Source organism: Panthera pardus, unplaced genomic scaffold, assembly GCF_024362965.1.
Source record: "Panthera pardus isolate Hobbes unplaced genomic scaffold, ASM2436296v1 HiC_scaffold_17, whole genome shotgun sequence".
Lineage (NCBI taxonomy): Eukaryota > Metazoa > Chordata > Mammalia > Carnivora > Felidae > Panthera > Panthera pardus.
Genome location: NW_026526732.1, coordinates 108,974,860 through 109,001,131, shown reverse-complemented (window position 1 = coordinate 109,001,131; position 26,272 = coordinate 108,974,860). Strand labels below are relative to the sequence as shown.

The window sequence follows — 26,272 nt, the reverse complement described above, 5'->3', positions numbered from 1 at the left end:
GGTCTGGACCAGGGACTCTAGGAGTTCTGTCGTCGCCTGCGGTCTCTCAGATCAGGCGGGTGTGGTGTTTGCAGTTGAGGAGGTCAGTAGTGGAGAACGGTCGGTAGCAGAAAGCCGATCCTCCCTCTTTTGGGGTCTTAACGGGACCTATATTCTCTGTGGACCCCTTGTTTCCCGTAACAGCAACTGCATTGCCGTTGGGGGTCCTGGACCTTGAGCCACAGACCCAAGCACCGGTTCGGGTGACCCTGGGAGGGGTGGGCTAGCCGCTGGTGGAGGCGAAACCGACGGAGGTGGTCTGTCGGGCAGGTGAGGTTCCCCTCTCTTGAGTGGTGGGGCATAGAGGGCATATGGTGGTGGAAATGGAAGGGCTTCTGAATTTTCTGGGAGGATGGGGGGCGTTTTTTCCTGCTGTGAGGTCTTCTTCTCGGCCTGTGCCACCAAGACCCTACATTGTCCCTCACTATTAATGCAGAACCGGACCCAAGGAGGCTGGACTTGGGCTGTTTCCAGCCACTGATCAATGTATGGGAATTGATCCGAGGGGCCAGGGTCTCCAGTAACTACTTTATAAACAGCTCGGACCGTGGGGACATCTAGGGTGCCCTCAGAGGCCAGCCTGCACCGAACGTGGGCCATCCTAATTCACAGACCGTGCAGAATTTCCTAGGGATCAGTCTTATCCCATAGTCTCCCAAGAACGCCTTGTTGATCATGCAGTCCAGTATAGTCGGCTTTGAGGAGCCCGCTCCCAGGATGGTCTCCGGGGAGGCGATCTGGACCCTCCCAGGTACAGTGTCACAAGACGGGAGGATACTGTCCCTTTGTCCGCCTGGCTGCTCCCCTCGCTGGGATTTGGGTGCCTCTTAGCTTTGGCAGGTCAGTATTTTGGATCAGGTGTGTCGGGAGGGACAGCGTCCCCTGGGCCCTGATGCTGCCTTCAGCCGGAGGAAATGGAAAGACGTCTCCAGGGAACCGCGGGTTAGGACTCATTCAGTCTCTGTGGCCAGCGCGGGGGAAATGTTTAAAGCGTTGAGAGAAAAAACTCCCGGTGTGGGATTCCGTATGCAGTGAAACTATCCTCCGGAGTGAAGAAGGGATTTCTCCCGCAAGCAGAAGTAGAAGGAACCCCGTGTCACAGACGGGCCTTGCGAGAAATGTTAAAAAGAAGTAAGGCAGAGAGAAGGCGAACGAGTAGGTGAGGAAACTGAAATCAAGGTAGACTGAGGGAGGCTGTGTTCCGGTGCCGTGGGCACCCTCTGGGGCTCTGGAGGCTTGGGTGGGGGTGGGGGCAGGGAGAGGTCCAGTGACTGCGTGGGCCTCAGGGCACGGGGCTGGGGAGGAAGACCAGAGGCTTCCTCCCCAGAGGCTAAGGGCCCAGACTGCAAATCTTGTGGGCCCGGTCCTGTGCTGGGGGCACGGATCTGTTTTGCCGGGATCCACGTCGTGCGCATCAGTCGGTCACCTTCCTCCTCTGCAGCATCTTCCTAACCTCGGTCTAGCTGCCCAGTGGCTCAGCCTGCCTCCGAGAGAAGGAAAGACTCCGATGCAGTGGCTGGAATGAAGGCTGGCGGAACAGGCCGCTGTGGCGTAAGGATTGTTTTGAGCGGAAGGCAGTGGAGAAGCCGCGGATACAAGAGGCTCTCTGCACGCCCCCCCCCCCCCGCTCTCCCCCCCCCCCCCCCCCCCGGTCCACCCCCATGTGCCTAAAAGCCGGGCGGAAGTTTACAAAGTTGTCCCTCTTCCCCTCCGTGCTGGGAAACACAAAAGGTGTCGACCCTTGTCAGGGAGAAGCCACGGACAGAGCTGTGTCCCAAACGTCCGCTGGCTTACCGTGCGCGACCCGGTCACCTCCCCTGCCGCCCCTCCCCCCCCCCCCCAACTCTTTCCTCGCGTCTTCAGCGGCGGGTGGGATTGGGATTTGGGCGGAGCTCCTCGTCCTGCGGGTACGCGTGAGGCGTGCACGTTAGTAAACGATTTCTTTTGCGCTGCTGTTGTTACTGAGTTTCTGAGACCGGAGGGCCGGAGAGAGAATTACTTGTCCTCGCCGACAAGGGTGATGGCCCCCACGCCCTGCGCGTCCCGGAGCCGGGAAAGCAGTTTCCGAGAGGCCGGCGCGGGATCTGGTGCCACACGCAGCGCGAGGACAGCCGCGCAGGGGCCGCGGGAACCGGGCGCAGGGGACACCTGTTGCGGCCACCACCGCGCAAGCCGGCAGGAGCCGGGCGCAGGGACAGCGGCCACCACCGCGCGGGCAGCGGGAGCGGGGCGCAGGGCGCAGGGGGGGTACCCGCCTCACCCCGGTTGCCAGGCGAAGGGGCGGCGCGCGGGCGGGGCGGTCGGCCCGGCGTCTGTGTGCCTTCCTCCCCCCGCCAGCGGGCGGCCGAGCCCAGAGCAGCTCCCGGGTGCGCGTCCGCGCTCCCGCTGCCGAGCGAGCCGCTCGGGCCGCCGCGCCACCTGCTTCCCGGAGAAGGCGGCCCGGCGGCGACCGAGGCGGGAGCGGGGGGGTGGGAGGTGGGGGGTGGGGGTGGGGGGGACAGGGGCGGGAGAAGCGAGGGGCAGCCCGGCGAAGGGGCTGCTCCTTCACGTGATAAAACAAAAGAGCCGGGACGTCTCCCGCGGAGCAGAGTGGCGCAGCGGAAGCGTGCTGGGCCCATAACCCAGAGGTCGATGGATCGAAACCATCCTCTGCTAACTGGACCTTTTGGTGGAAAATGTGCATTCGGGCTCATAGTAGTCACCTCTGACATAGGACCTGATTTCTAGAAACGTGTGGTATGTTCATCCTTTCTCCTTCAAATGATAGCATGACTCTCTCATGGCTCGTTTCAGAGCAGAGGCAAATCTTACTCGAGGAGGGAGAAGGGGAAGGTGACAGGTGCCGAGCTTCCTTCCGGCAGGCGGTCAGCGCACCTTGAGGGCGCATGTGACCGTTGTGCAGTTTTCTTACGCCTCAAGGACAAGCATTACTTACTTTTGCCCAGGCCGCTGGTTACTGCAAACCTGCCTTTTTACTTGGGTGGGGTTTTCCGCTTCTTTCACTCCTGTGTCTATTCCTGCGCACGATTTTATGACACTCATTTCGAGTCCATCGTAATGGGCTGCAAATTCTTCTCTGAAGCAATGTTATGTGCCGGAACCGGGAAGGTGTCTTTTATAGCCTCTCCTTGTCCATACGTGTGCAAAGGAGATTCACGGGAACGTTGGGAGAAACACAAGAAGCAAAGTTAGATGTGAAATGGTAGAAAACACTGGAATCCACTAGCATAAAACATTCCAAATGGACACCAAATTCCATGGACAAACGAGGAAGCAAAAGAGTCCTTCTGACACATTTGCAGAAGACAAATTTTACAAAGAAAATTGCTAATCGAAATACTTTTTAATGTGTGCCCGGGTTGTGACGAGGGGACAGAGACTCTTCTGAACAGCGGGACCCCCACAGGGCAAGACAGCCGAAGGGAAAGTTCGAGTAATCATGTTCATACAGGAGTTTAGTGGTGAAGAGGTTCCTGTTGGGCAAGACCAGTCCTCTTTGACGTATTCTGCTTGTTTGGCCCCTAAAAGCATTTTCACCTTAAATGTCCAGCCAGAGTGAGGAACACGTACACACGCAGTATTAGTCACAGATGGCCAGGGAAGCTGGTGACGTAAAAGGGTAGAACTGGGCGTAAAGGAATATGGAAGAACGTTTCTCTGACTGTACTTTCTGGGAAGGCTTTACCTTTCGAAAGCTACATTTGTGAAGGTTCTACAGGTTCAAAAATTAATATGAAATCAACAAGAATGGGAAGGGGAGGGATGAAAAACCAAAACCGAAAGCCAATGAGCTGAATTCTTTTTTTAAAAATATTTTTAATGTTTACTTATTTTTGAGAGAGAGAGAGAGAGAGAGGCAAAGAGAGAGGGAGACACAGAATGTGAAGAGGCTCCAGGCTCTGAGCCGGCAGCACAGAGCCCCACGCGGGGCTCGCACCCACGAACCGGGAGATCGTGACCTGAGCTGCAGTCGATGCCTAACGACTGAGCCCCCCCGGGCGACCCCGGAAGACTCTTGTTTAAAATAGAATATTTGACACTGTGATGCGGCCTCAGCTGCTGCTGCTGCCTCGGCACCTCGTGCTGGTCTCCAGGCGCCAGCTGCGGAGAAATCCTTTCCTCCCCACGCTCCTCATTTTCCTTCCCCCCATCCCGCTCCGCCTCAGCTCTGCACCTGCCGCTCACACCCCTGCCCGCCGCTCACACCTGCGCCCACCACTCGCACCTGCGCCCCCTCCCCCGCTCACACCTGCGCCCCCCTCACACCTGTGCTCTCCACTCTCGTCTCCACCCACCGCTCACACCTGCGCCCCTCCCCCCGCTCACACCTGTGCCCACCTCTCTCACCTGCGCCTGCTGCTCATACCTCCGCCTGGGCGTCACGGTTCTTCCCGAGGCTTCTTCCGCTGCCTTGATCCGGGTTTCGGCTCGCTGCTCCCAGTAGGTTTCCTCGGCACCCCAATTGCCCCCATCGGACCCGCACATAGTCTGCTCCTTTAACAGCATCCTCCCTCCCGCCCGCCAGCAAGCTCCCAGCGCGGGACCGTCCTGCCGCCTTGCGCTCCGTGGGGTCCCCGCCGCCGTCCAGCGCAGCGTCCAGGTCAGCTCGTGCCCGGAGCAGGAGCCGCAGCGCACCCTGTCCCCATCCTCACCGGAGCCGGGTGGCTCACCCCCCTTGTGTCCCAAATCTGCTGCGTGTCTTCCCGAATGTCTCCTTGATCCCACCCGCATCCCATCTGACCCCCAACGTCCTTGCTCCTGAGGGCTGGGCTGTGATTAAAGGCAGACGAGGTCCTGGTTTGCGTGGCCGCGACCGAGTTCACCTGCAGAAAAGGTCCAGCTCGCTGCACTCCCGGCGCTTGGCCTCATCCGCGCTCGTCTTCCCGGACTCGGTGATACACTTTCGGCGGACGCTGTGGGGTCCCCCCGCCCTCGGCTGCCGTGGCCGCACCTTGAACGAGTCCCTGTTTGTGGAAACGGGCCGAGCGTTTTGGGAGCTCAGCCGCAGGAAGCACGGCTGCGCGCCGAACTTGCCGGAGGTTCCCCGGCCCTTCCGGCCCCGGGCTCCGCTTCCGATGCCTCCAGCTCAGAGTGAACCTTCCCGGATTCCCCACGTAAATCCTTTGATTCACGCGAATTACACCCACCCTCGTGGGATTCCGGGATGTCGAGCTGCCACCCAGTTTGTAAGTCTCTTGCCGCTACCGGGCGAGGTAAGTGCGGTCCTGCTGAAGGACAGGGCGCTGTCAGACCGTCGATGCGGTTTTCCAGGCATCTCAGAAAGAGCGCAGACAACGCTCTGGTTTATTTTGCAAGTAGCCAGAGAAGGGTGGGGGAAATCAGAAGAAGGAACAGGGAATAGTGGAGCAGAGAAAAACAGGGTCAGACTGTCCTTGGGGTGCAGATCGTGTCCCCAGAGACGGAGCCCTGGGCCCGATTCGTGCAGACTGTGAGCTGTATCATTCCAGACGCCCTCAGACAAATGCTCCAGACTTTGACGACCGCCGTCGTTATTTTCTGCATCCCTTCAAAGCCTGCCAGGCTCGCCAAGGAGACCCTGTTGTGTTCAAGAGCACCGGTGTCTTTGCCCTGAGGTAGGTAAAGAGGCAGAGACCCACAGGACTTGGGACCCAGCTCCCGAGGCTTCTCTCCAGGCTGATGAGCTCATGTCTATGTTCACCAGAAGCGACTTAGCCCTCAGCTCTTTACCAGAAGCTGGAAATTAAAAATGAAACATTATTGGAATCTCCAGCACCCCTCCCCTTTATCTTCCTATTCCTCTGTACCTGGAAATTTCAATAACCTAAGGGAAGAATGCTCTAAGGGAATTAAAATGTATTAAAAGAAACTCTAAGCAGAAAATTTTTAGCATTGTCAGAAGTATACAGAGAGGGAAATAGATACATTTAAAAATGGATACAAGGCAGTTAACATACAACAAAGCTAATATTTCCATCCAGCAAGTGAAGGCGATTTTAAAACAAATTGTGATGGTGTAACTAACTTGACCTATGGAAGAAAACAAAGATGGACATTTACTCTCAACCATGTTAAAAATCAAATTCCAGATAGACTCGTGACTTAGATACAAAATATAAATTAATAAAATACGTAGTTGCAATTAATAAGACAACTCAGAAAAAATTTTACTTGGAAACTATTGGATATTTAAGCGAGGAAGGTTTAAAACAATACTCTTCAATAAAAGTTTATGAAATCATAATAAAACACCTTAACTCAAATGTACACAAACAGAAGGGGAAATCCACCTGAAAATTAGCAATGAACCAGTCAGAAATGATGTAAAAGGGCTGCTTTGTTCTATGACTTCATTGTTTGAACCAAGAACAGTTTCAAGCAATTTTAATTCTGTATTTTTGTGCTTTCACATGTTTTCCAGCACTCTTCTAAAATATTTCCTCATAAATTTAAATCACTCCCAAGAATGTAACTTGTAGCATATGGTAAACTTAAGAAAGAATCCAATCACTGATTGAATACTGTCCATTGGAAAGTAAAAGCTTTAACGATCTACATGCACTAGGATTTTCTAAAAATATACTTGGTGAAATAAGACAGAGAAAGACAAATACCTTATGATCTCATTTATATGTGAGATCTAAAACAAACCTGAAACTAATATGATGTTATATATTATTTATACCTCAATTAAAAAAATATGGCATGCTTTTAAGAGTTGAAAGTGCTCATGAATTCTCTTTTAAAAATATTTCTGTTCTATATCTGCCACAAAATTTTATCCCAGTATATTGCATTTTTATGCTTAAAGTCTGTGATTAATGACCCAATTATCCCAGTCTAAAACAAAATCATATAAAAATTGAGGTATGATTTTTAGTTATTTCAGGTGTGTAAGTCTCTCTACTTTAAATGTTTTTCTTCTTGTTTGAGCAGCCATTAAACCTAATAGCAGGCAACAAAACATTAAACATACTTTTTCATAAGTACAGGATATGAAAAATAATGTCATACTGGAACTTAATGAAACTGATGGGACTTCCTTCCCTTCCCTCCCCCCACCCCCTTACAGTCACGTGTCTACAGATGAAATGGAATGGAACGGAGCGGAATAGAAATGGTTTGGAAAAGATAGTAAAACGACCAGTAGTTTATAGAAAGGTGGGGATCAGATTGAAAAGGAAACCCTAAGGTCCCACCGAGATTTGAACTCGGATCGCTGGATTCAGAGTCCAGAGTGCTGACCATTACACCATGGGGCCCACCTGACCACCTTGCCCCCTAATTTGGTGACATAGTTCTTCTTGCCCAAGTCCCCTGATCTATAAGCACAGGTGACTTTTCCACCTCCGGGATGGAGTCGTGGACGTTCACCTGTCGCACATCTCCTACCCCAGGGTCTTATTGGAAAACACCGGCTTCCAAACGTCAGGAACCCTCCCGCCCCCCCTTTTACCTGCGTATTCCCCCCAAGCGGTTCCGGAACGGGGTGCTCCGGGCCCCTAAATAGGAGCACAGGTGAGGTCGTGACCCGGGCCGAGCCGTCATCGAGGTTCAGGTTTTGTGACAGGTGTTTGTATTGTTACCTCACGTGAGGCTCACACGCGCCCTGGGAGGTGGGGACACCTGAGGCCGAGGCCTGCGGTCCTTCACTCCGCTTGCTTATCAAGGCTGATTTCCTTCTGCGGGCCCTGCACCTGCGCGGGGGACCGGGGACAGGACTGGAGGAAGGTCCTTGCAGCCCTGGGGCACCTGTGTGTGTGTGTGTGGGGGGGGGACCGGTGACGGGGAGGGAGGAGGGTCCCTGCGGCACCTCTTTGGGGGTGGACTGGGGACGGGGAGGGAGGAGGGTCCCTGCGACCCTGGAGCACCTGTGTGTGTGGGGTCCGGTGGCGGGAGGGAGGTCCCTGCGGCTCCGGCATCAGCCCCGCGCCCTCCAGTCCTCTCCCCGACGGAAAGCGCGTGTGGGAGGCCACCGAACGCACGTGACTCGGGGAATGCGTGTCGTGGGGCGCACCCTGGACATAGCGGAGTAGCGTACGGACCTGGCACCTGCTGGAGCGACACGGGGGCCTCCCGCCCGCCACCGCCCTTTCGTTGGCTGCGTGCGCGCTCTGGGTGCTTTCCCAGGATCCGGAGCCTGTGGGCGCGGGACAGCCGGGCCGGGCTGCCCCCCGGGACTTCAGGATCCGGAGCCCGTGGGCGCAGGGCCGCCGGCCCGGGCCGCCTCCCCAGATTAAAGGCTTCTGCGGCGAAGCGCTGCGAGGACGGCGCGCCCCCTGTTGGACACAGACGGCAAAGCGCAACAAAGCGCCGCGAAACCAGGCCGCCCCCAGCACCCCGACCCCAGAGGACCCAACCACGCAACGCGCCGCTCTCCCTGTAAACACCGGGCTTCTTGCGGGGTCCCCTTGCAGAGCGAGTTTTGCAGGGTGGTTCTTTCTGGAAAGCGGGGCTGGGAATTTTCCTGAAGCCTAGAACAGGTGCAGGTCGTATTCGCGCAGAGTGGGTAGGAACTCGTCGGGACAGAGGGTGCAAATCCTCCGCGGGTCCTTCAATCCGCCAAGACACGGCGCAGATGAGGAAAAGGTCCTGACAAAGAACACCTTTAACCCTGCGCCGGGAAAGCCCCGACATTTCTCATTCCTCCACGAAGGCAGCCAGAGGTGAACACACTAGTTCAATCACAGTTTCCGACGCCAAAGGAAAAAAAGAATCCCAATGACCTTGACCTTGGGAGGTTCAGGGAGGGCCCCTGACTTGAGCAGCAGCGGCTCCCCGTTTATCAGCACGTCTGTGCTCTTGCTGGGCGCCTCCTGCGGGGGGGGGGGGTTTCCCTTCGCCCGCAGGTGAGCCGGCTGAGAGCCCGGGTGTGACCTGAGCGGGCGCCCAGCAAGGGCACCGTCCAGGAGCCTATGTCTCCGTCCTGCGCCCTCGGAGACGAGATCGGAGCACCCTCAGCCCAAGTCCGCTTCCTGTGCCCACTCCGAAGTCTTCAGCGAACGCACGATTAGGGCGCTCCGGAGGCGGGCCTCGGGAGCTGGGCAGGAATGCAGGGAAAGGGGCCTTTCTTCCCTGAAGTGAGTTCTTGCCCAAAACAGGCGAAATACGGTGGTCCGACCCCCTCCTCCTCCCTTTAGCCACTGAGTGGCCTCATTAAGACCACTCGTTGTGGACATTCATCTCCAGGGAGACTTCTGCTCCGGTCTGGGGGCAAATCTCGTTCTTAGCGGGTGTAGACTCGGGATCATGGAAGGAAAAGGAGTGAGAAGGAACCAGGTATGGGTTCTGGGATGGGTGAGTCAGTCCGGGTGCACGGCCACGACCAGGGCCCGTGGGACCCAGACCTGAAAGGTGAGCGGGCGTCAGGACTGACCCCTCCCCCTCGCTCAGGAGGGAGGGTTTCTTGCACGAGGAATTGAAACCCGAGGCGGGATGAGAAGGGGAACACGGAGGAGGCACTGACGCCCGGGGCCAGGGAGCCAGCGGCGGCCCCAGGGAGAAGGGCTGCAGGGTGCAAGTTGGTTTTTGGAGAACACGAGGGCAGAGGGGGAGGGCGAAGACACTGAGTGGGTAGAAAACGAGAAGAGACGGGGGAAGAACGGAAAGAACAGAAATACTTTTACCCCGGCTGGTGACTAGAAGCTGACGCGACACCCCGCGAGGGGCAGGAACAGTGACGGACGAGGCAGGAGATGCGGGCAGGTTAGGGCCGCGATCGTGCTGCGGCGAGAATTCTGCAAGCGACCAGCACGGGCGTCCACGCAGCACGACTCACGTGCAAGAAGGAATCTCGGAAGCGTGCAGCTCGCCGAGGGGAGGGGGTGGGGCGAGGGGGCCTGCAAGGGCTGGGGGCCGCGGGAAGCTCCGAGGGGTCGAGGGGGGCCGCAAAGGCTGGGAGCCACGGGCAGGGGACCGTTCGCTCTGCGGGCCTGGGCTTGGTGAGAGCGTCCGATGGAGGAGGCCAAGCGCGGGGAGGGCGGACCCGCTCAGACCGGGTATTGATCACTTCTCAGCTCAGATCCCTTTTCCCGTCTCACAGTAATCTGGCCATTCCTCGTAAAACGGAAGTCCTTCTGTGTGCACTACCTCCTCTGTAGGAATCCAGCCAAGGGCACACGTGGGGGACACGAGTCCCCCCCCCCCCCGCCCCTCCCCCAATCTGGATCTGGGAGCAGTTTACAGGATTGGAGACTGCTTCTTGTTGTGCGCGTTTCTCCGCGGGGTCTCGCTGGCGCGGGCGGGCTCTGGCTTCCGGTAATATTATTGGTCGTTAGGGCTTCGTATGGGCTGCCTTACAGGGGGAGAGGGTCGTTTTAAGAGAGATCACGGGAAGAAAAATAGAAAAAAACAAAAAAAAAATTGGCAAAGAGAAGCCCGGAAGGTCCCACCGAGATTTGAACTCGGATCGCTGGATTCAAAGTCCAGAGTGCTAACCATTACACCATGGGGCCGGCGGGTGGCGTTGCTTAGCAGGTATCCCTTGTGATAAATATTCATCACTGAGGCGCTGCATCCTAATCCCCAGATTTTCATTTTTTCCCTCCTCCTCCCCCCCCCCCACCAAGTAAAGCTGTATCGCCCCCTGCAGGCGCATTTTGGAAATGTGGGAGTGCTTTGGCTGTCTCCATGGCTGGGGGCACGAATGGCTGTTACAGGTCAAGACCGACCCGAGAGGCCGAAGGCCTGACCTACTCAGGACAGTCTTCTACAAAGACTGGTCCTTAGGACTGCGCGGCTTTGGTGGCACCACCTTCTGTGCCCTTCATCCGGTTTTCAGGCGCCTTTTTTAACTGAAATTCCTGCTCCCACCTTTGCACCCGTCTGTCCATAGTGAATCGTCTCGTGGACATCTGGCAGGACGCTGTCGGACTTCGTTAGCGTTTTGAGGTTAATTCTGACGTGGGAAGTCACAGTTTCTGGTCGGGGGTGTTGGGAGACTCACGGTTGGAATCCTAAGTCACCACAGGAGAAGTCTGACCGCTGTGAGGCCGCCGTACTGTTAAGTGGCCCGGACCCCGTGTCAGTGGTCTGGCCCACAGTGTCAACGCACAGGGGTGGGGATAAAGATGCCGTCAGGTGATTGTCGCCCTCCGCAGCTATGCCGAGAGTCACCCCAAGTCGGTGAACTTCCACCTGAGCTCCAGACATCTTGGGGCACATCCTGACCACAGAATCCACGAATATAACGAAATGTTTCTTATGGTACCAGATTTTGGGCTGGCTTCCTATGCAGTAATGGTAACCAGAAAAACTTCTAGAAACAGGAATTTTCCCTGTCTACTCCCTCAGTATCGCCCAGTAGGATTGTCCTCAATTTGTCGTCACCGTAAGTAATATGTTAATGAACATCAGGGTTCGTGTCTTCTTATGGGCCTATTTAAGAACTTGCGATAGGCCTCCCAACATGATGATTGTTTACAAAATTGTTGGCCCTGGGGTCTGCAAGAGTGGGATGGAATTTGAAAAGTTAAAAATATGAAGTAGATGATTAAGGCTAAGAAGAACCCCCCCCTCCCCCCTCCCAAAGACGCCCTCTAAGGGCCATGTATTGTTATATGAAGCGAAAAAAGACATTTGTGGGTCATTACTCACGCAGTGTCGTTCCAGAGTCTGCCTGGTGCTGGGGGTATGGTGGAGAACGGGATTCCTCTGTTAGAAGTCACCTCTTTAGGGAGAGTTTTACAAGAATACCCTTCGCTGCCCTGGATCCAGATCCTAGCGCACGGGAGGCCATCGGCTCTCATTTTGCGGCGCTAATTTTCAACAGCTGCCTAGAGAACCTTCGGGTTTGTGAGGTTCTATGCAGGAAGTAAGTTGCACTATGAGGAAGAGGCAGACGTGGCTGCCAAAGTGTGGTCCCAGATCAGCAATTATCAGCATCACCTGGAACTTGTTAAAAATGCAAATGTTGGGCCTGGTGGTCACAGACCCACTGAATCAGAAACTCTGGGGGTGGAGCTCAGCAATCTGTGTTTGAACAAGTCTTCCAGGAGAGTCTGATGCACCTGAAGTGTAAGAACCACTGTGTCTGAGGGTCTCGAACATGTTTGGCCTCAGTGCATACAGAACGTTTCTCACTGGTCACCTATTAACCATTGGCTGTCAGCCTTGCTGTGCTGTGTAAATACCTAGCACCAAACACCATCCCCAGAGACTCTGATTTAATTGGTTTGGGGAGGGGTAAAATGCTCCCAGGTCATTCTAAGCCTGGACAGGGTTGAGGGCTCCGGCCTCTGGCCCCCACCTGAGAGAAGGCCTCCCTCTTCTACTCACACTTTCCACGCCTCTCACACTCCCCTTCCTCCCACCTTAGACTTCAGAAGAATGCATCAATCGGTGGCCTGCTTTCTTAGAAAACATAAGTTACTCAAAGAGAGGAGGCGTGGTCTGAGGTTTGAGCAGGAACTTCCTTCTGCGGCCACGTCTGTCCGTCGGGGACATAGTCACTAGTCAGCTGCCCTAGGTCTGCTCTTTCACTGTCTTATCTCTTGTCAACGTGAGCTGCGACAGACTGAAGCAGAAGTTCTTGTAGGAAAATGTGAGGTTAAAGGAAACCGATTTAGAAAAAAACTTGCACGAAAGAAGATGGGGACTGTTTCTATACTAAACACCAAAAAATAAAAACCGAAGAATTCTCTTCCTCCTGGCAATGGCCAATTAGAAAGAAGGACCTCCTGGATGGTAGAAGATAAGGCCCACTTCTCTCGTATGAAATAAAACCCTCTTCAACTTCTTTTCTATTTCTTCATGTAGAATATAAAGTCAAGCCTGCCCAGTGAGGCCCTGTCTGCATACCGTACTGCGTCCCATATGGAGTTCTGTGCCAGTGTTCAAAGCTGCTACCCAGCAGTTTGTTTGCAGGTGATAAACACAGAGGAGTTTCATTAGATTTATAAGGAAGTCTCCTAGGACCTTGGAACACGAGACATCGTTGCACAGCCTTTTGGCATTTATCTCCAAAGTGGGCACTTCTCATCCATTGGCTTCTTTGATCATAGGCTACAGAGGCAACAATGTTGTATATGAAATCTTTCCTTTAAGCCGGTCATAAATTCTTCTGAGCTTCTTCTAGTTCCAAAATAGTGATACTTTCTTTTTCTCCTTCATGCTTATGGAGCAAAGAGATCCTATGAATGCTGGACTAATTTAATAAATAATTTGAGAACCTGCTTCACTTAAATAACCATCCAGTTATATTGGCGTGTAGAATTTTGCATATTTCAGAATCTTACTTGATAAGCTCGTCACAATTCGTATTAATTGCTTTATCCCGAAGGCCTGCCATTTTCAGAAGCCTGCGCAGAGTACAGAATGAAGCCTTTGGTATAACATTCCATCAGACTAATGGCTCGGGCCCACGGACTGCTCCCTTCTGCCTCCCCTTGTAGACTTTAGTCCCACCAACGATTACTGATTCCTTGAATGTGATACCCACTTTCCTACTTCTTCTGCCTAGAATGTTGTTTTGTATGATCCCCACCCCTACCGGTAATATCACCTGTCCTGTGCTCCTTGGGTTTTCCATACACATCTCTGCCAAGGCATTTATTATGTGTGTTTTATCTGTATTTGAGCAGGGGGATTCTTAGATTTATTTATTTGTTCGTTCATTCATTCATTTATGGGCAGTGCATGCCTGATTTAAAATTGGAAGAGTATAAAAAGGTTATAGTTGAAAAGATCCTCCCTGAATCGTTGGCAGTTTATCTAGTATCCTTCTGGAGGCATTTTACAATCATACAAACATACGTATACAAAATTCTCTGCACACTATCCTGTGCCTTACTTTTTGCACTAGCCAGTAATGGAGACCATCACATATCGATACCTGGAGAAGCCTAATAGTACCCAGTGGTTACAAATGTGGATTCTGAAGCTAGATTCTTTAAAAAGTATGTTTGCATTACTTATTGGCTGTGCAACCTCAGGCTGTTTACTCAACCTCTCTGAATCCCCACTTTATAATCTATAAAACAGGCATAGTAGTAATTTCACTCATAAGGTTATTATAAAGATTAAAGGATGGAATTTATGTGAGGTATCTTTTAGGACCTCGTCTGGCACGTGGTAAGCAATACATATTAGCTACTGTTATTAAGAAAAAGAGCATTTCTATTTGTTTTTACCATCAGAATAATGCACTGTAACTTATCGCTTTGTTTTTGATCACTCAGATTGCTTCTAGTCTCTTGTACTATAAACTGGGCTGCTGAAAAACTCTGTACATATATGTCATTTTGCACATCTTCACGAATAATACAATCCCGGAGGTGGTTTCTGGGTGTAAAAATAGATGCATTGTTTTGAAAGAGATTGTCAAATTTTCTTCCATGAAAGGATTACCAATTTTCAGGGCCCCCAGTGGTGACTGAGAATTAAGATCATGGAGTCTTACTCAGGAATTTCCATTTCTAACCCAACATACAATGACTGGCTTGTAGTGAGTATTAAAGGCGAAATAAAATGTTAGTTTAACTGGTTGGAAGGATTGGGAAATACAGTGGGGTTTTGGTGGCGGCAAGAAAGCATTTTAAAATCTGCTTTGGCATCTTTTTTTCCTAGCAAAGTCACAAGACTACTGGAAAGGAGGGGGACACAGAAGACTTTTATTTGTCACTTTGCGTTGGCCTACTACTACAGAGATTTCTTTCAGAAACTGGAAAGAGGAATAGATAAAAATTACTGAAGTTTCATTACTACCTTAATACAACAGGGTGGCGGGGGACCATAAGTAGCAACTGGCCGGAGTGCAATTGATTTACTGGCTTTCTGGTAGCAAAATGCCTTACTACTGCCATAACGTGTTTTCACCTTGGTTATTCCACGTGACTCTAACACAGACAAAGATACCGGCAAGAAGACAAAGGAACATTGAGTGACTAAGAGCCGCAACCTTCCTTTAGACCTCTCATTGTCATCTCCGAGTTATTCCCATTTTACAGAGGGAAGACGTGGAGATCTGTACCTTATGCAATTTGCTGCAAGACACAGCAAGAACTGGCCGGATGGGGCCAAGAGCCCAGCATGGTGCTAGGAACATAGTTAATGCCCAATAAATCTGAAGAAATGAGGGGGTTACTGTAGAAGGATGATAAAAGCAAAGGCCTTCATTTACACTTTCCCTTCTCATCAGGGCAGGGATTATGCCCTAAAAGAGGCAGCCAATCCTACCAAAATCGAGGACTCAAATTTGGCAGCTTAAATTCCGTTCACTTTTTTTTTTAATTTTTATTTTTTGGCTGTGTGGCCTTGGGTAAGTGACTTGTTTTGCTTTACTTGAGAAAGGGAGGTGACCGTGCCCACTTCACAGAGCTGTTCTGAGGAGTTAACATGCACTGAGCACTGTACCTGCCATATTGGACGCCGTGCACCTGCTGGCGGTGTGTCCATCCTGCAGATCGGTACTCAGAGCCCTGCAAAGGGTGGAGCTGGAGCGAGAGCCCGGAGTTTCCGCTCCTATCCAGGGAGCCCAAGAACTTCGCTGTACCTTGTGCCCACATGTGCAGAATGGCGAATAGCACGTGGAGGCCCACGTTCACTGACTAATCTCCTTTTCTTGCTTTAAATATCTAAAGCCGAGCCCTTAGGGCTCTTTAGTCCCTGCGAGGGCACCACGAAGACTGCCTTACCTCCGCCCAAGACGACCTCGGAGACTCAACGTAAGCTTTAGCACCCACCTCCCCCTCCTCCACCTTTGGAACGAGGAAGTGGGATGAATTGTGAGGCTTTCCCGCCCGTGTTCCTCTAGTTTCCACTTGGTCCGCAGAGTTCAAGCAAGGCTGGCCTCACTCCACTCTCCTTTCCCTTCAGTGCTCCAGGTTGTGACTTTGGTCCTTGGGGTTTCCACTTATACGGCCACTATCAGGTGTAGACATGGCAAGCGCGGGAACGCACGGGGAAGGGTGGTGCTAAGCGCCACCACAACGCTGCAGTCACGTCCAGGGCACCACCAAGCCCGTCACCCAGTCAACATGGCAGCGTCGAACCCACCTCCAGCCTTCTGGACGAGAAGACCCGAAGGGTGCTTAAGGTGTCCCTGGAAAACGTGATCCGGGACGCCGTCACCTACCCAGAACAACACCCGTTTCCCTAGTAACAGTGCACCAGCTCTTCCTTAGCAAGTTTAAGTGGCTCTGAAAAGAGCCTTTGGGATTGGTTAACAGGACGCTTACTTGGCAAGTCTACTTGGAGCTGGTGTACTTGGTGACGGCCTTGGTGCCCTCGGACACGGCGTGCTTGGCCAGCTCCCCGGGCAGCAGCAGGCGCACGGCCGTCTGGATCTCCCGGGACGTGATGGTCGAGCGCTTGTTGTAATGCGCCAGGCGCGACGCCTCGCCCGCGATGCGCTCGAAGATGTCGTTCACGAACGAGTTCATGATGCCCATGGCCTTGGACGAGATGCCGGTGTCGGGGTGCACCTGCTTCAGCACCTTGTACACGTACACCGAGTAGCTCTCCTTGCGGCTGCGCTTGCGCTTCTTGCCGTCCTTCTTCTGCGCCTTGGTCACCGCCTTCTTCGAGCCCTTCTTCGGGGCCGGGGCGGACTTCGCTGGCTCAGGCATGGCCGGGACGACACAGGACGCGCTCAGAAAAAACGAAACTGTAGGGCGGGTAAGACGCAACTTGTCCGGTTTATATAGAAACCCTTATGCAAATAAGGTGTAAGTTACAGTCCTGGGTCTGATTGGTGGCTAGTCAACATGACGTCAGTAGTTAGCTCTGCCCAATCACGACGCGACACTCCCCAAACTGCATTCTCGTTGGAGAAAATAAAGCCACAAGCTTAGCCAATGCAAAGCTTTCTTTTTCGCGCCCAATCAGGGCTATAAAAAGTGCTGGTTGTGTGCTCGTGTCGCCAAGTGCCTCTAGAGTGTTTAGGTGGTCATGTCTGGACGCGGGAAGCAGGGCGGCAAGGCTCGCGCCAAGGCCAAGACGCGCTCGTCGCGGGCCGGGCTGCAGTTCCCGGTGGGCCGCGTGCACCGCCTGCTCCGCAAGGGCAACTACGCCGAGCGGGTCGGGGCCGGCGCGCCGGTGTACCTGGCGGCCGTGCTGGAGTACCTGACGGCCGAGATCCTGGAGCTGGCGGGCAACGCGGCCCGCGACAACAAGAAGACGCGCATCATCCCGCGCCACCTGCAGCTGGCCATCCGCAACGACGAGGAGCTCAACAAGCTGCTGGGCCGCGTCACCATCGCGCAGGGCGGCGTCCTGCCCAACATCCAGGCCGTGCTGCTGCCCAAGAAGACCGAGAGCCACCACAAAGCCAAGTGAGAAGGAAGCTTGGAAACCACTGAAAAACAAAAGGCTCTTTTCAGAGCCACTTCTATAGTCTTAAAAAGGTGACACGACTTGTTTTCTTACGTTCTTTCGTTCAGGATGATTGAAGTGCAACTTCTAGTTGGGCTTTAGCTTCCTGTTCATACTTAAGAATTGGTATTGTAGTGGCCAAGGGCAGTGTGCCCCCAGGTTACCACATTGGCATATGACTCTGAACTAAATACACTTGGGAAACCTCCACTGTGTAAAGACACTCAGACTCCTCCTGTTTCTCTGAAAGCTGGATCACCAGAGACACGAACTCTAAAGACTCGGGAGCTGCAGTTTCTACTAGTCTGCTTTTGTTCAACTTGTTTCTTCAGTCCAGGATCTCAAACATGTTTTCTGTATTCTGCCAAATCCTCAGGCTTTTGTCTAAAAAGTAAAAACTTACGCCTTGGTCATTGATTGGGGTCCCAAACTTCAGTGGGCCTCTGCATGTAATAAAACACACTTTTTATTATTCTAGTTCTTAAACCAGGTTAGGAGTGGGTACAATGAAGGGAGAAGAATTTTTTCCCTTTCCTACAGTGTTTAGGATACTTTGCTAACAAGTTAGCATTTGTGAACTAAATAGACTGATTTCAAAGTCATTTATTTGAATGTACAAGGACATTAAGTTGATTCAAGGTGACTACCTATGTCAGTATCTGAAAGTTTGTCGTAGGTGACAATTTTACTATCAAGGTAACTTTGGGCAGGATGCAGGAGTGGTTTCCATATATGGTACACAAAACCACTGGGGTGTCAGGAAGATGGTAATTTTGAATTAAAAATTTGCCTTTAAAGAATAATTTGGTTTTAATGATCTGTTTACTAAAAGTATTCAAATGCAGTTTATAGTATTATAATTATTCATGTGTATATTCATGTATATGAGTATATACATCTATTACCACATGGCCAAACGTGTAGATGTCCAATATAGCGGTACAATCTTGGTCGTAACAAGGATGGCACTGAATGCTAAGAACTGCCAAGTTCTTGCCAAGAAACTGTCCAAGTTTTCATGATGGCAAGAAACTTGCCAAGAAACTGTCCAAGTTTTCATGATGGAGACCCAGTTTGAAAGAATAGAAATGCTTCCGAAAAGACAAAGGCCCTTTTGAGAATAGTGAGTTCAAAGATCCTGGTCCGTTGTCCATATTTCTACACAGGCAAAGCAAGATCCTTGTATACTAGTCCTTGGAAAAGACTGGAATATTTGTGCTACTTACTACTTTTGCAATCTCAAGAAATGGATGCACAAAGACTATTTTTTCTGTAGCCTCATTTATTAAATTGTAATGTACTTATACTTTCCACGAATTTTCGTTTCATATTCAGGTACTATACATTAAGGACACAACAATAAGACCCTGCCTGTCCAAAAGAAACTCATTCTAATGGGATAAAACACAAAAGTAAATAATCAAAACACAAGATAGGAAGAGAAATAAGCACAGGACTTTCGGAGGACTAAGACGGAAGGATAAGGAAGGAGAGGGAACATCTCATCTGAAGGTTGGAGGAAACTGGGAATTAGAGGAAAGGGTGGGGATCTCAGCACAGAATGAGCAGCACCAGATTCATGGCTTGTGATATTTCAGGCAATGACACGAAGTTCGATACTGGCCACAGAGCAGATTGCAAGAGACAGGAAGAAGCCAGAAGGGATCTGTAGGCCACTTGCTTGGTTTTAAAGACTTTTATATACTAATGACTCCCAAACTTTACTTTTTATGTACTAATGACTCCCAAACCTTTATGTCCATCCCAGACTTACCTCCTGAGTTAAGACGTACATATTCACGTACATTCTGAAATTCTTGCAGATCTCTAGGAAAGTGAAAATGCACATCCCAGACTGATCAGACCATCCCTCCTCCTTCAGTGAGCCTTAGAAGATGGCATCACAATCGATACGTTAACATGAGCCAAAATGATCTGGGGTCACTGAGCATGCATTTTTGCGTGCCATTCCTATAGCAAAACTCAATTCCTCTTATGGGGTGATGAAAGCACACCTTCAAGGCCCAGAAAGAGCTGAGGTAGGTCACAAGATAATCAGTTTAGCACATGGAGTGGTTTCAGAGACTTGGGAGTATCCATTTTAGACCCACAGATCTAAAAATGACCAGGTCCACACAACTAGAACTACTCACTGCCCCTGAATAAGTCTTCATATAATCAGAACGGAAAGACCAACTTGGAGAATTGTACTTTTTGCATACTCTGCCCAACCAGCAAGAGTATTGATCAGGGTGCACAGGGCCCTTCTTAATAGCTGTTTCCCAGCCCAGGGGTAAGGAAAGCTTCATAACAATCTGTTTTGGATCAGCACAACCTCGTGTGTGTGTGTGTGTGTGTGTGTGTCTGTGTGTGTGTAGGGAAGGGTAAATTGGGAGGGTGGGAGGGCACTGCTTTCCTCCAAATACACCTTCCCTTCCAGAGGAAGGCAGATTACGGAGAGGATATTTATAATACATTGTTTTGCTGGTAGAGGCTAGTAGGGCATTTTTAATTGGTAAAATACTGGCATTATCTTAAAACTCTGGATGTGGAAATCATAGGTACTAGTTAACCATGAACCCACTCACCTGAAAGCCATTAACACAATCAAGATGGGTGATTTTCAGTTAGCAGTTGTGACCTTGGAACCCAACTTCAAGAGTACAAAGTAACTTAGAAATTTCTTCCCACCTTCCTCAAAGTTGAGGAGGGACAGGGAGAACAAGGGAGAACATGTGCGGGTAGCTTCCTTGTGTTCACATCAAATGGTCTACCAAGAAAAAGGGTTTAATGAACCCCAGACCAGAGTGGTTAAACAGGACTAAAAGTATAAATCGGAGCGCAAGCAGGCCAATAGCTAAGTGCACTTGTAAGGGTCTTTACTAACTTCCTAAAACACTGTAAAGCGCCCGGAAATGGTCGTTATCCACCGGTGAAACCAACCCGTCAATAACAGTTACAGGGAAACAGTCCTTTTCAGCGTATATGTGGTGGCTCTGAAAAGAGCCTTTGGGAAGGAGTGACGGACCTTGTGGCTCAGGCCCGCTCTCCGCGGATGCGGCGCGCCAGCTGGATGTCCTTGGGCATGATGGTGACGCGCTTGGCGTGGATGGCGCACAGATTGGTGTCCTCGAAGAGCCCCACCAGGTAGGCCTCGCACGCCTCCTGCAGCGCCATCACGGCCGAGCTCTGGAAGCGCAGGTCGGTCTTGAAGTCCTGCGCGATCTCGCGCACCAGCCGCTGGAACGGCAGCTTGCGGATCAGCAGCTCGGTGGACTTCTGGTAGCGGCGGATCTCGCGCAGGGCCACCGTGCCGGGCCGGTAGCGGTGCGGCTTCTTGACGCCGCCGGTGGCCGGCGCGCTCTTGCGGGCCGCCTTGGTGGCCAGCTGCTTGCGCGGGGCCTTGCCGCCCGTCGACTTGCGCGCCGTCTGCTTTGTGCGAGCCATGGCTTGGACGTTGGATGCCAGTAAGAAAAGGAAGCCGGTTCCGTTTTATTTATAGTGAGAGTCAGAAGCTGATTGGACAAAAGGGGACCAGCCTACACAACCGGTAACCGGATTGGTTAAAGACTCGAAACTTTTATGGAGCGCCGAGTGTGCTGATGGTCTTGTCCACGACCTCAATATGTATTTTTTGTCCGCTTTATATTAGCGATTTCCTGTAGAAATAAATGCAAGCTACATAAGAAACATATTTTCACATTATATCCACATTAGAACGAAATAAACAAATTATTTTAAATATTTTGTTTAACCTAGTATTTCCAAAATCATTTCAACATGTAATCAATCAGCAACTGTTAGATATTTTACATTCCTTTCTCCAAACTCTGCGGAATCCAGTGTGCATTTTACACGTACAGCACTTCTTAATTCAGACTAGCCACACGTCCCGTGATCACTAGACACAACTGGCTACCATTCTGGACAGCTCAATTCTATACCATCTCCCCTCAATTTTTTCTACTTTTTACATTTTGGGATTTGTTATTTTTCAACAAGGAAATTCTAACTTGCATGCAAACAATCCACAGACTAGAAACTTCATAGGGAAACATTGTTCCACGAACTTCTCATTTTCAGAGAATACAAACCAATTCCATTGCAGCATACATTGTTTTTCTGCTAACTTGTAAACTCAAAATTACGATACCTGTCTTGTTTTACTAACGGGGGAGGAGAGACTGGCTTTGCAAAGGACATGAAGCATGGTGTGTAATTTAGCAGAATTACTCGTATTCCTGTTTTAAGGATTATCTACTTCCCCACCACCAGTAACCTATGGTGGGTCTACCCATCTGCATGTACATCCAGAAATTCTCACTCGAAAGTGGCAAGTCCATACGATAGGTTCTTTGGATGACATGAAAAGTTAGAGAGGACGGATTTGAAAACTTTAGGACTAGGAAAGCGAACGTTTTACTCGATTGCTTTTGCTTAACATATTAAGTTGCGAGACTGATGACGTTTCAGAATTGTTATCAAAAACAAAAGGTACTTCGTGTACAGTTCTTCACAGGAAATTGTAGGTGGCTCTTAAAAGAGCCTTTGGTTTATGCGGGAGAGAGGCGTTGTGGCAAATTAATCCAGGATTCTATTTGCCCTTGGCCTTGTGGTGGCTCTCGGTCTTCTTGGGCAGCAGCACGGCCTGGATGTTGGGCAGGACGCCGCCCTGCGCGATGGTGACGCGGCCCAGCAGCTTGTTGAGCTCCTCGTCGTTGCGGATGGCCAGCTGCAGGTGGCGCGGGATGATGCGCGTCTTCTTGTTGTCGCGGGCCGCGTTGCCCGCCAGCTCCAGGATCTCGGCCGTCAGGTACTCCAGCACGGCCGCCAGGTACACCGGCGCGCCGGCCCCGACCCGCTCGGCGTAGTTGCCCTTGCGGAGCAGGCGGTGCACGCGCCCCACCGGGAACTGCAGGCCGGCCCGCGACGAGCGCGTCTTGGCCTTGGCGCGAGCCTTGCCGCCCTGCTTCCCGCGTCCAGACATGACCACCTAAACACTCTACAGGCACTTGGCGACACGAGCACACAACCAGCACTTTTTATAGCCCTGATTGGGCGCGAAAAAAAGGCTTTGCATTGGCTAAGCTTGTGGCTTTATTTTCTCCAACGAGAATGCAGTTTGGGGAGTGTCGCGTCGTGATTGGGCAGAGCTAACTACTGACGTCATGTTGACTAGCCACCAATCAGACCCAGGACTGTAACTTACACCTTATTTGCATAAGGGTTTCTATATAAACCGGACAAGTTGCGTCTTACTCGCCCTACAGTTTCGTTTTTTCTGAGCGCGTCCTGTGTCGTCCCGGCCATGCCTGAGCCAGCCAAGTCCGCCCCGGCCCCGAAGAAGGGCTCGAAGAAGGCGGTGACCAAGGCGCAGAAGAAGGACGGCAAGAAGCGCAAGCGCAGCCGCAAGGAGAGCTACTCGGTGTACGTGTACAAGGTGCTGAAGCAGGTGCACCCCGACACCGGCATCTCGTCCAAGGCCATGGGCATCATGAACTCGTTCGTGAACGACATCTTTGAGCGCATCGCGGGCGAGGCGTCGCGCCTGGCGCATTACAACAAGCGCTCGACCATCACGTCCCGGGAGATCCAGACGGCCGTGCGCCTGCTGCTGCCCGGGGAGCTGGCCAAGCACGCCGTGTCCGAGGGCACCAAGGCCGTCACCAAGTACACCAGCTCCAAGTAAACTCGCCTTTACCAGAAAGATCGGATTTTCCAGACACATACCCCAAAGGCTCTTTTTAGAGCCATCCACGCTTTCTAAGAAAGAGCTTGTTCGCTGTTAGCCTTGCTTAATGTAGGATTGGGTGTTGTATGTTCTCTTAGAAGTAAATAATTTATGAGAAACTGACATTCTTGTTAGGATTTGCCTGGAGCATTTTAGCATCAAATTTGAAGTTGCTTTTTAGTATGAAATCTTGTGTACTAAGAAAAAGTCAAGATACCACCTCGGTTTTCTAAGTTGGGCTGCAATACTATTCAGAGGTTCCTATGGTGAACTATGTAGAACGTAGTGATTTCTGGCTTCTTCCACTTAATCTGTGCCTAGACCTACGCTAGTTTTCTCCGGGGTAAGAGGAATAAGACAGGAACATGGGATGTGGGTCTTCGTTGATAGGGCTGGTGCCATCTACGTGCCCCCAGACTCCCCTGATTCTACCTCCAGCTCCATCTTTTACTGCTTTATAGTTGGAAGGTAATGTTAATGTCAGGACAGCAGTGCTGATTGAAAACTTGGTGACTTAACATCACCAGACAGCGTAGTTCAAACTATTCTATTTTCTAGTTCCTCACCTGGTCACCTCTGTCAGTTTACCCCACGAAGGCGTCCATACCGTGCCCCCCCCCCGCCCCCTCGTAAAAGTATAAGCATTATTAAAGGGCCGTCAGTAAAGGTGTAACAAATACAGTTTGAAAAATAAATCTGAGCCCTTTCCCATCAGGCTAAATGAAGACTTGGAGAAGTTTCTTTTCCTTCTCCGCCTCTTCAATTCTCTTTAATATTCCCAGTAACTCAGTGTGTCTTTTTTATTTGTATCAAGTCCACCGTTCTTCACTCCTCCACGTATGCAGCAAATTGGTCTCCAGTGCCTGGTAGGTGCTAAGACACGTTCCTGCAATGAGAAAGTCCCAGCATCTCCAGAGGAAACAGAAGAAAATGCGGACTTGTGCAAATAAGCTGGGAAATGAGCTAAGTGGAGCCTGCTGAGTGGGTAAGACCCTGTAGCGGGGAGGGAAGCCTGCTCCAGGCAGGTTGGTCTGAGCACCTAGCACACCCTTAGAGACTTTGGAAGCTACTTTAGAGTGCCTGGAGGCTGGGATGCCTGGAGATGAAGGTGAAAAGGCCAGCCGAAGGTGGGGCAGAAAACCTTAGATAGTGTGAAGCCCGGCACACCTTGTCAAGAAACATAATGTTTATCTACTGGGAGAAATCAGACTGCAGAAATTGAAAATGTTGCAAGACGTAGGATTCTGAATCATTTTCCCGGTGGCTCGGGTGAGAACAGATTGAAAGGGAGTGAGATCCGGGTCAAAACCAGCCAGGGGCGAGGTCGGGACTAAGGAGGCAGCAGTCAGAAGAGGAGGCCGGACGGGGAAAAGGAAGCAGAAAGGTCAGGCCTGGCTGCACACGGACAGAGTGACAGAAGGTGGCGGAGCACAGGCTGATGTCCAGCTTTCAGCTGGAGCAACGTCAGTGCTCAAGAAAGGGGGCTCAGAAAGGGGACTTGGGAGGAGGAGAGGTTCGCCACGCTCATTCCGATCGGGTTCCAGACTCGCTGCCCCCAAATACGGCACCTTGGCCCTTGGCATATATTAATATCTTGAGCTTGAAAGAGTTTGAGAAACTAAAAAGCTGGAAGGTCGCTCGGACCCCCCTCCCCCCACCCCGCTCCGCCCTTTGACCCTGAGGGGGGAGAAGAGCCTCCCCAGGGAAAGGTGCCCTCCCTGCACCCAGAGGAAGGGAGGCCTTCTTGTCACCAGAGACAGGGAATTGGGGGCCAAAAGGCCATTTGAAAAAAACTTATTATTTCTTCAACTGACTACCCCAAGCCCAAGCCCTGTGTCTTGTCAATTCCTCACAAATTCATCTTTTTTTCTAAAAGGTATGGAGGTTCCCCTGAGAGAGTCACTTTGAGACGTCCTGCTCTTGTGAAGGCTCTCATGTAGAATGGAAAAATTCAGTAGGATTTGGACCCTTTTTTTCCCTGTTGTTCTGTCTCACGTTGGTTTAATTCTTAGCCAGAGATCCGAAGAGGATTGAGAATTGTCTATTTCCCTACATTTCATTCAGCAAATATTTATTGCCCCGATACTAGGAGCCTGGTCCCGTTCTAAGCCCAGCAATGTGACAGTGACCTGGTTCAGAACAAGTCTCAAAATGCCCCTTTGACAAGTGGACTATTTGGCACAAGAACTAAAGCCAATCAACAACCTCACAGGCCAAGAAAAACTTTTGCCCCTCCCTTAACTGCCTTAAAGGATTTTGATAAGGGGTTGATAACAGGGAGAGCTATTACCAGACAGAACGTTTAATGTGGAAAGATGTTGCGAGGCCGGGCAAACATCTGATTAACCAAACAGCGGCTCTTATCTTCCTGGGATTGGCCCTCCTCCCCTTTGCAGCCCCCGGTCCCCATCCCATCCCTCAGCCAGGGAGGGGGGCTCAGCCTCGACTGCCTGACTGCCTTGGAGTCTCTTATTTTTCACAGGGCTTCTGTACTTATGAAATCAAATTTGGTTTTTTCCCCCGTTAATCTGTTGTATGTCATTTCAATTAGTGGACCAGCCAATGAACCATGAAAGGAATAAAGGGAAAATTTCCAGTTCCTACAATGTACAAAATGACGAGCTCTTTCTTTTAAAGATGTCAATTTTTCTGCCCCAGTTAATAAGTGCAATGCAGTGATGTGAAAACTTCCAAAAGGGGTTCATTTTTCCTTTAAACCTGAAACAAGATCCAGTATTTTGCAGGGGAGCAGAATATACCAACTCAAACTATGTCGCTTTGGTATTTTATCAGTGATGGTAAACTCACATGCACAACAGTTATCGCTGGCACAGGTGAATGTGATAAGAATTTTGTGGAAAGTGTAGTAATATTAATCAAATACCACAAAATCTGCATCCTTTCTGACAAAGCATTTCAACTCTAGGTTATCCTCAGGTTTATGTATAAATCTCCTTTAAAATTGAAAAAAAAAAAAGAAAGCACATTATGTTAAGTACTAGAACATTTGTTTAAAATGTATCATAGAAACTGCTTATGATGGAATATCACACAGATATAAAAATAATCACTTTTTTCACCTTCAATCATGTAACTTTTCCAAAGTTCCAAGTGAAAATAGATTTCCTTTGGCAAAGGAAACTGATTAAAATATAGAACAGAATAGACTTTTTGGTAATAGTTCTGTCAGGGAGGGAGAATATCCTGTCCGTT

The 26,272-nt window shown here is 50.9% G+C and overlaps 5 protein-coding genes and 3 non-coding genes across 8 annotated transcripts in view; 3 read left to right on the top strand and 5 right to left on the bottom strand.

Moving 5' to 3' along the window:
• LOC109252608 (histone H2B type 1-C/E/F/G/I) overlaps nucleotides 1-16,602 on the bottom strand; it is a 490,736-nt gene extending 474,134 nt beyond the window's left edge. The window contains exon 1 of the mRNA XM_019425194.2: nucleotides 16,202-16,602. Coding sequence (XP_019280739.1) covers nucleotides 16,203-16,583 — 381 coding nt within the window. The 5' untranslated portion in view covers nucleotides 16,584-16,602 and the 3' untranslated portion in view covers nucleotide 16,202. The remainder of the gene's footprint in view (nucleotides 1-16,201) is intronic.
• On the top strand, nucleotides 2,623-2,694 carry TRNAM-CAU (transfer RNA methionine (anticodon CAU)). The gene has a single exon. It is a non-coding gene; the product is annotated as a tRNA-Met (tRNA).
• Nucleotides 7,209-7,280, bottom strand: TRNAQ-CUG (transfer RNA glutamine (anticodon CUG)). Its single transcript has one exon. It is a non-coding gene; the product is annotated as a tRNA-Gln (tRNA).
• On the bottom strand, nucleotides 10,401-10,472 carry TRNAQ-UUG (transfer RNA glutamine (anticodon UUG)). Its single transcript has one exon. It is a non-coding gene; the product is annotated as a tRNA-Gln (tRNA).
• A 265-nt stretch (nucleotides 16,603-16,867) lies between the features above and the next one.
• LOC128777807 (histone H2A type 1-E-like) lies at nucleotides 16,868-17,794 on the top strand. The gene has a single exon (XM_053905377.1). It carries the CDS (start codon nucleotides 16,906-16,908, stop codon nucleotides 17,290-17,292), a length of 387 nt encoding a protein of 128 aa, XP_053761352.1. The 5' UTR covers nucleotides 16,868-16,905; the 3' UTR covers nucleotides 17,293-17,794.
• Nucleotides 17,795-20,190: 2,396 nt separating this feature from the next.
• On the bottom strand, nucleotides 20,191-20,966 carry LOC109252584 (histone H3.1). The gene has a single exon (XM_019425169.2). The coding sequence runs from the start codon at nucleotides 20,773-20,775 to the stop codon at nucleotides 20,365-20,367; it is 411 nt and encodes a 136-aa protein (XP_019280714.1). The 5' UTR covers nucleotides 20,776-20,966; the 3' UTR covers nucleotides 20,191-20,364.
• A 472-nt stretch (nucleotides 20,967-21,438) lies between these two features.
• LOC109252595 (histone H2A type 1-E) lies at nucleotides 21,439-22,316 on the bottom strand. Its single transcript, XM_019425179.2, has one exon. The coding sequence runs from the start codon at nucleotides 22,313-22,315 to the stop codon at nucleotides 21,923-21,925; it is 393 nt and encodes a 130-aa protein (XP_019280724.1). The 5' UTR covers nucleotide 22,316; the 3' UTR covers nucleotides 21,439-21,922.
• A 286-nt stretch (nucleotides 22,317-22,602) lies between these two features.
• On the top strand, nucleotides 22,603-23,182 carry LOC109252612 (histone H2B type 1-C/E/F/G/I). Its single transcript, XM_019425198.2, has one exon. The coding sequence runs from the start codon at nucleotides 22,637-22,639 to the stop codon at nucleotides 23,015-23,017; it is 381 nt and encodes a 126-aa protein (XP_019280743.1). The 5' UTR covers nucleotides 22,603-22,636; the 3' UTR covers nucleotides 23,018-23,182.
• The last annotated feature ends 3,090 nt before the right edge of the window (nucleotides 23,183-26,272 follow it).

Bases quoted from the DNA above. Each gene is read 5' to 3' on its own strand.
- LOC128777807 (XM_053905377.1), top strand. From the start codon at position 16,906: ATGTCTGGACGCGGGAAGCAGGGCGGCAAGGCTCGCGCCAAGGCCAAG.
- LOC109252584 (XM_019425169.2), bottom strand. From the start codon at position 20,775: ATGGCTCGCACAAAGCAGACGGCGCGCAAGTCGACGGGCGGCAAGGCC.
- LOC109252595 (XM_019425179.2), bottom strand. From the start codon at position 22,315: ATGTCTGGACGCGGGAAGCAGGGCGGCAAGGCTCGCGCCAAGGCCAAG.
- LOC109252612 (XM_019425198.2), top strand. From the start codon at position 22,637: ATGCCTGAGCCAGCCAAGTCCGCCCCGGCCCCGAAGAAGGGCTCGAAG.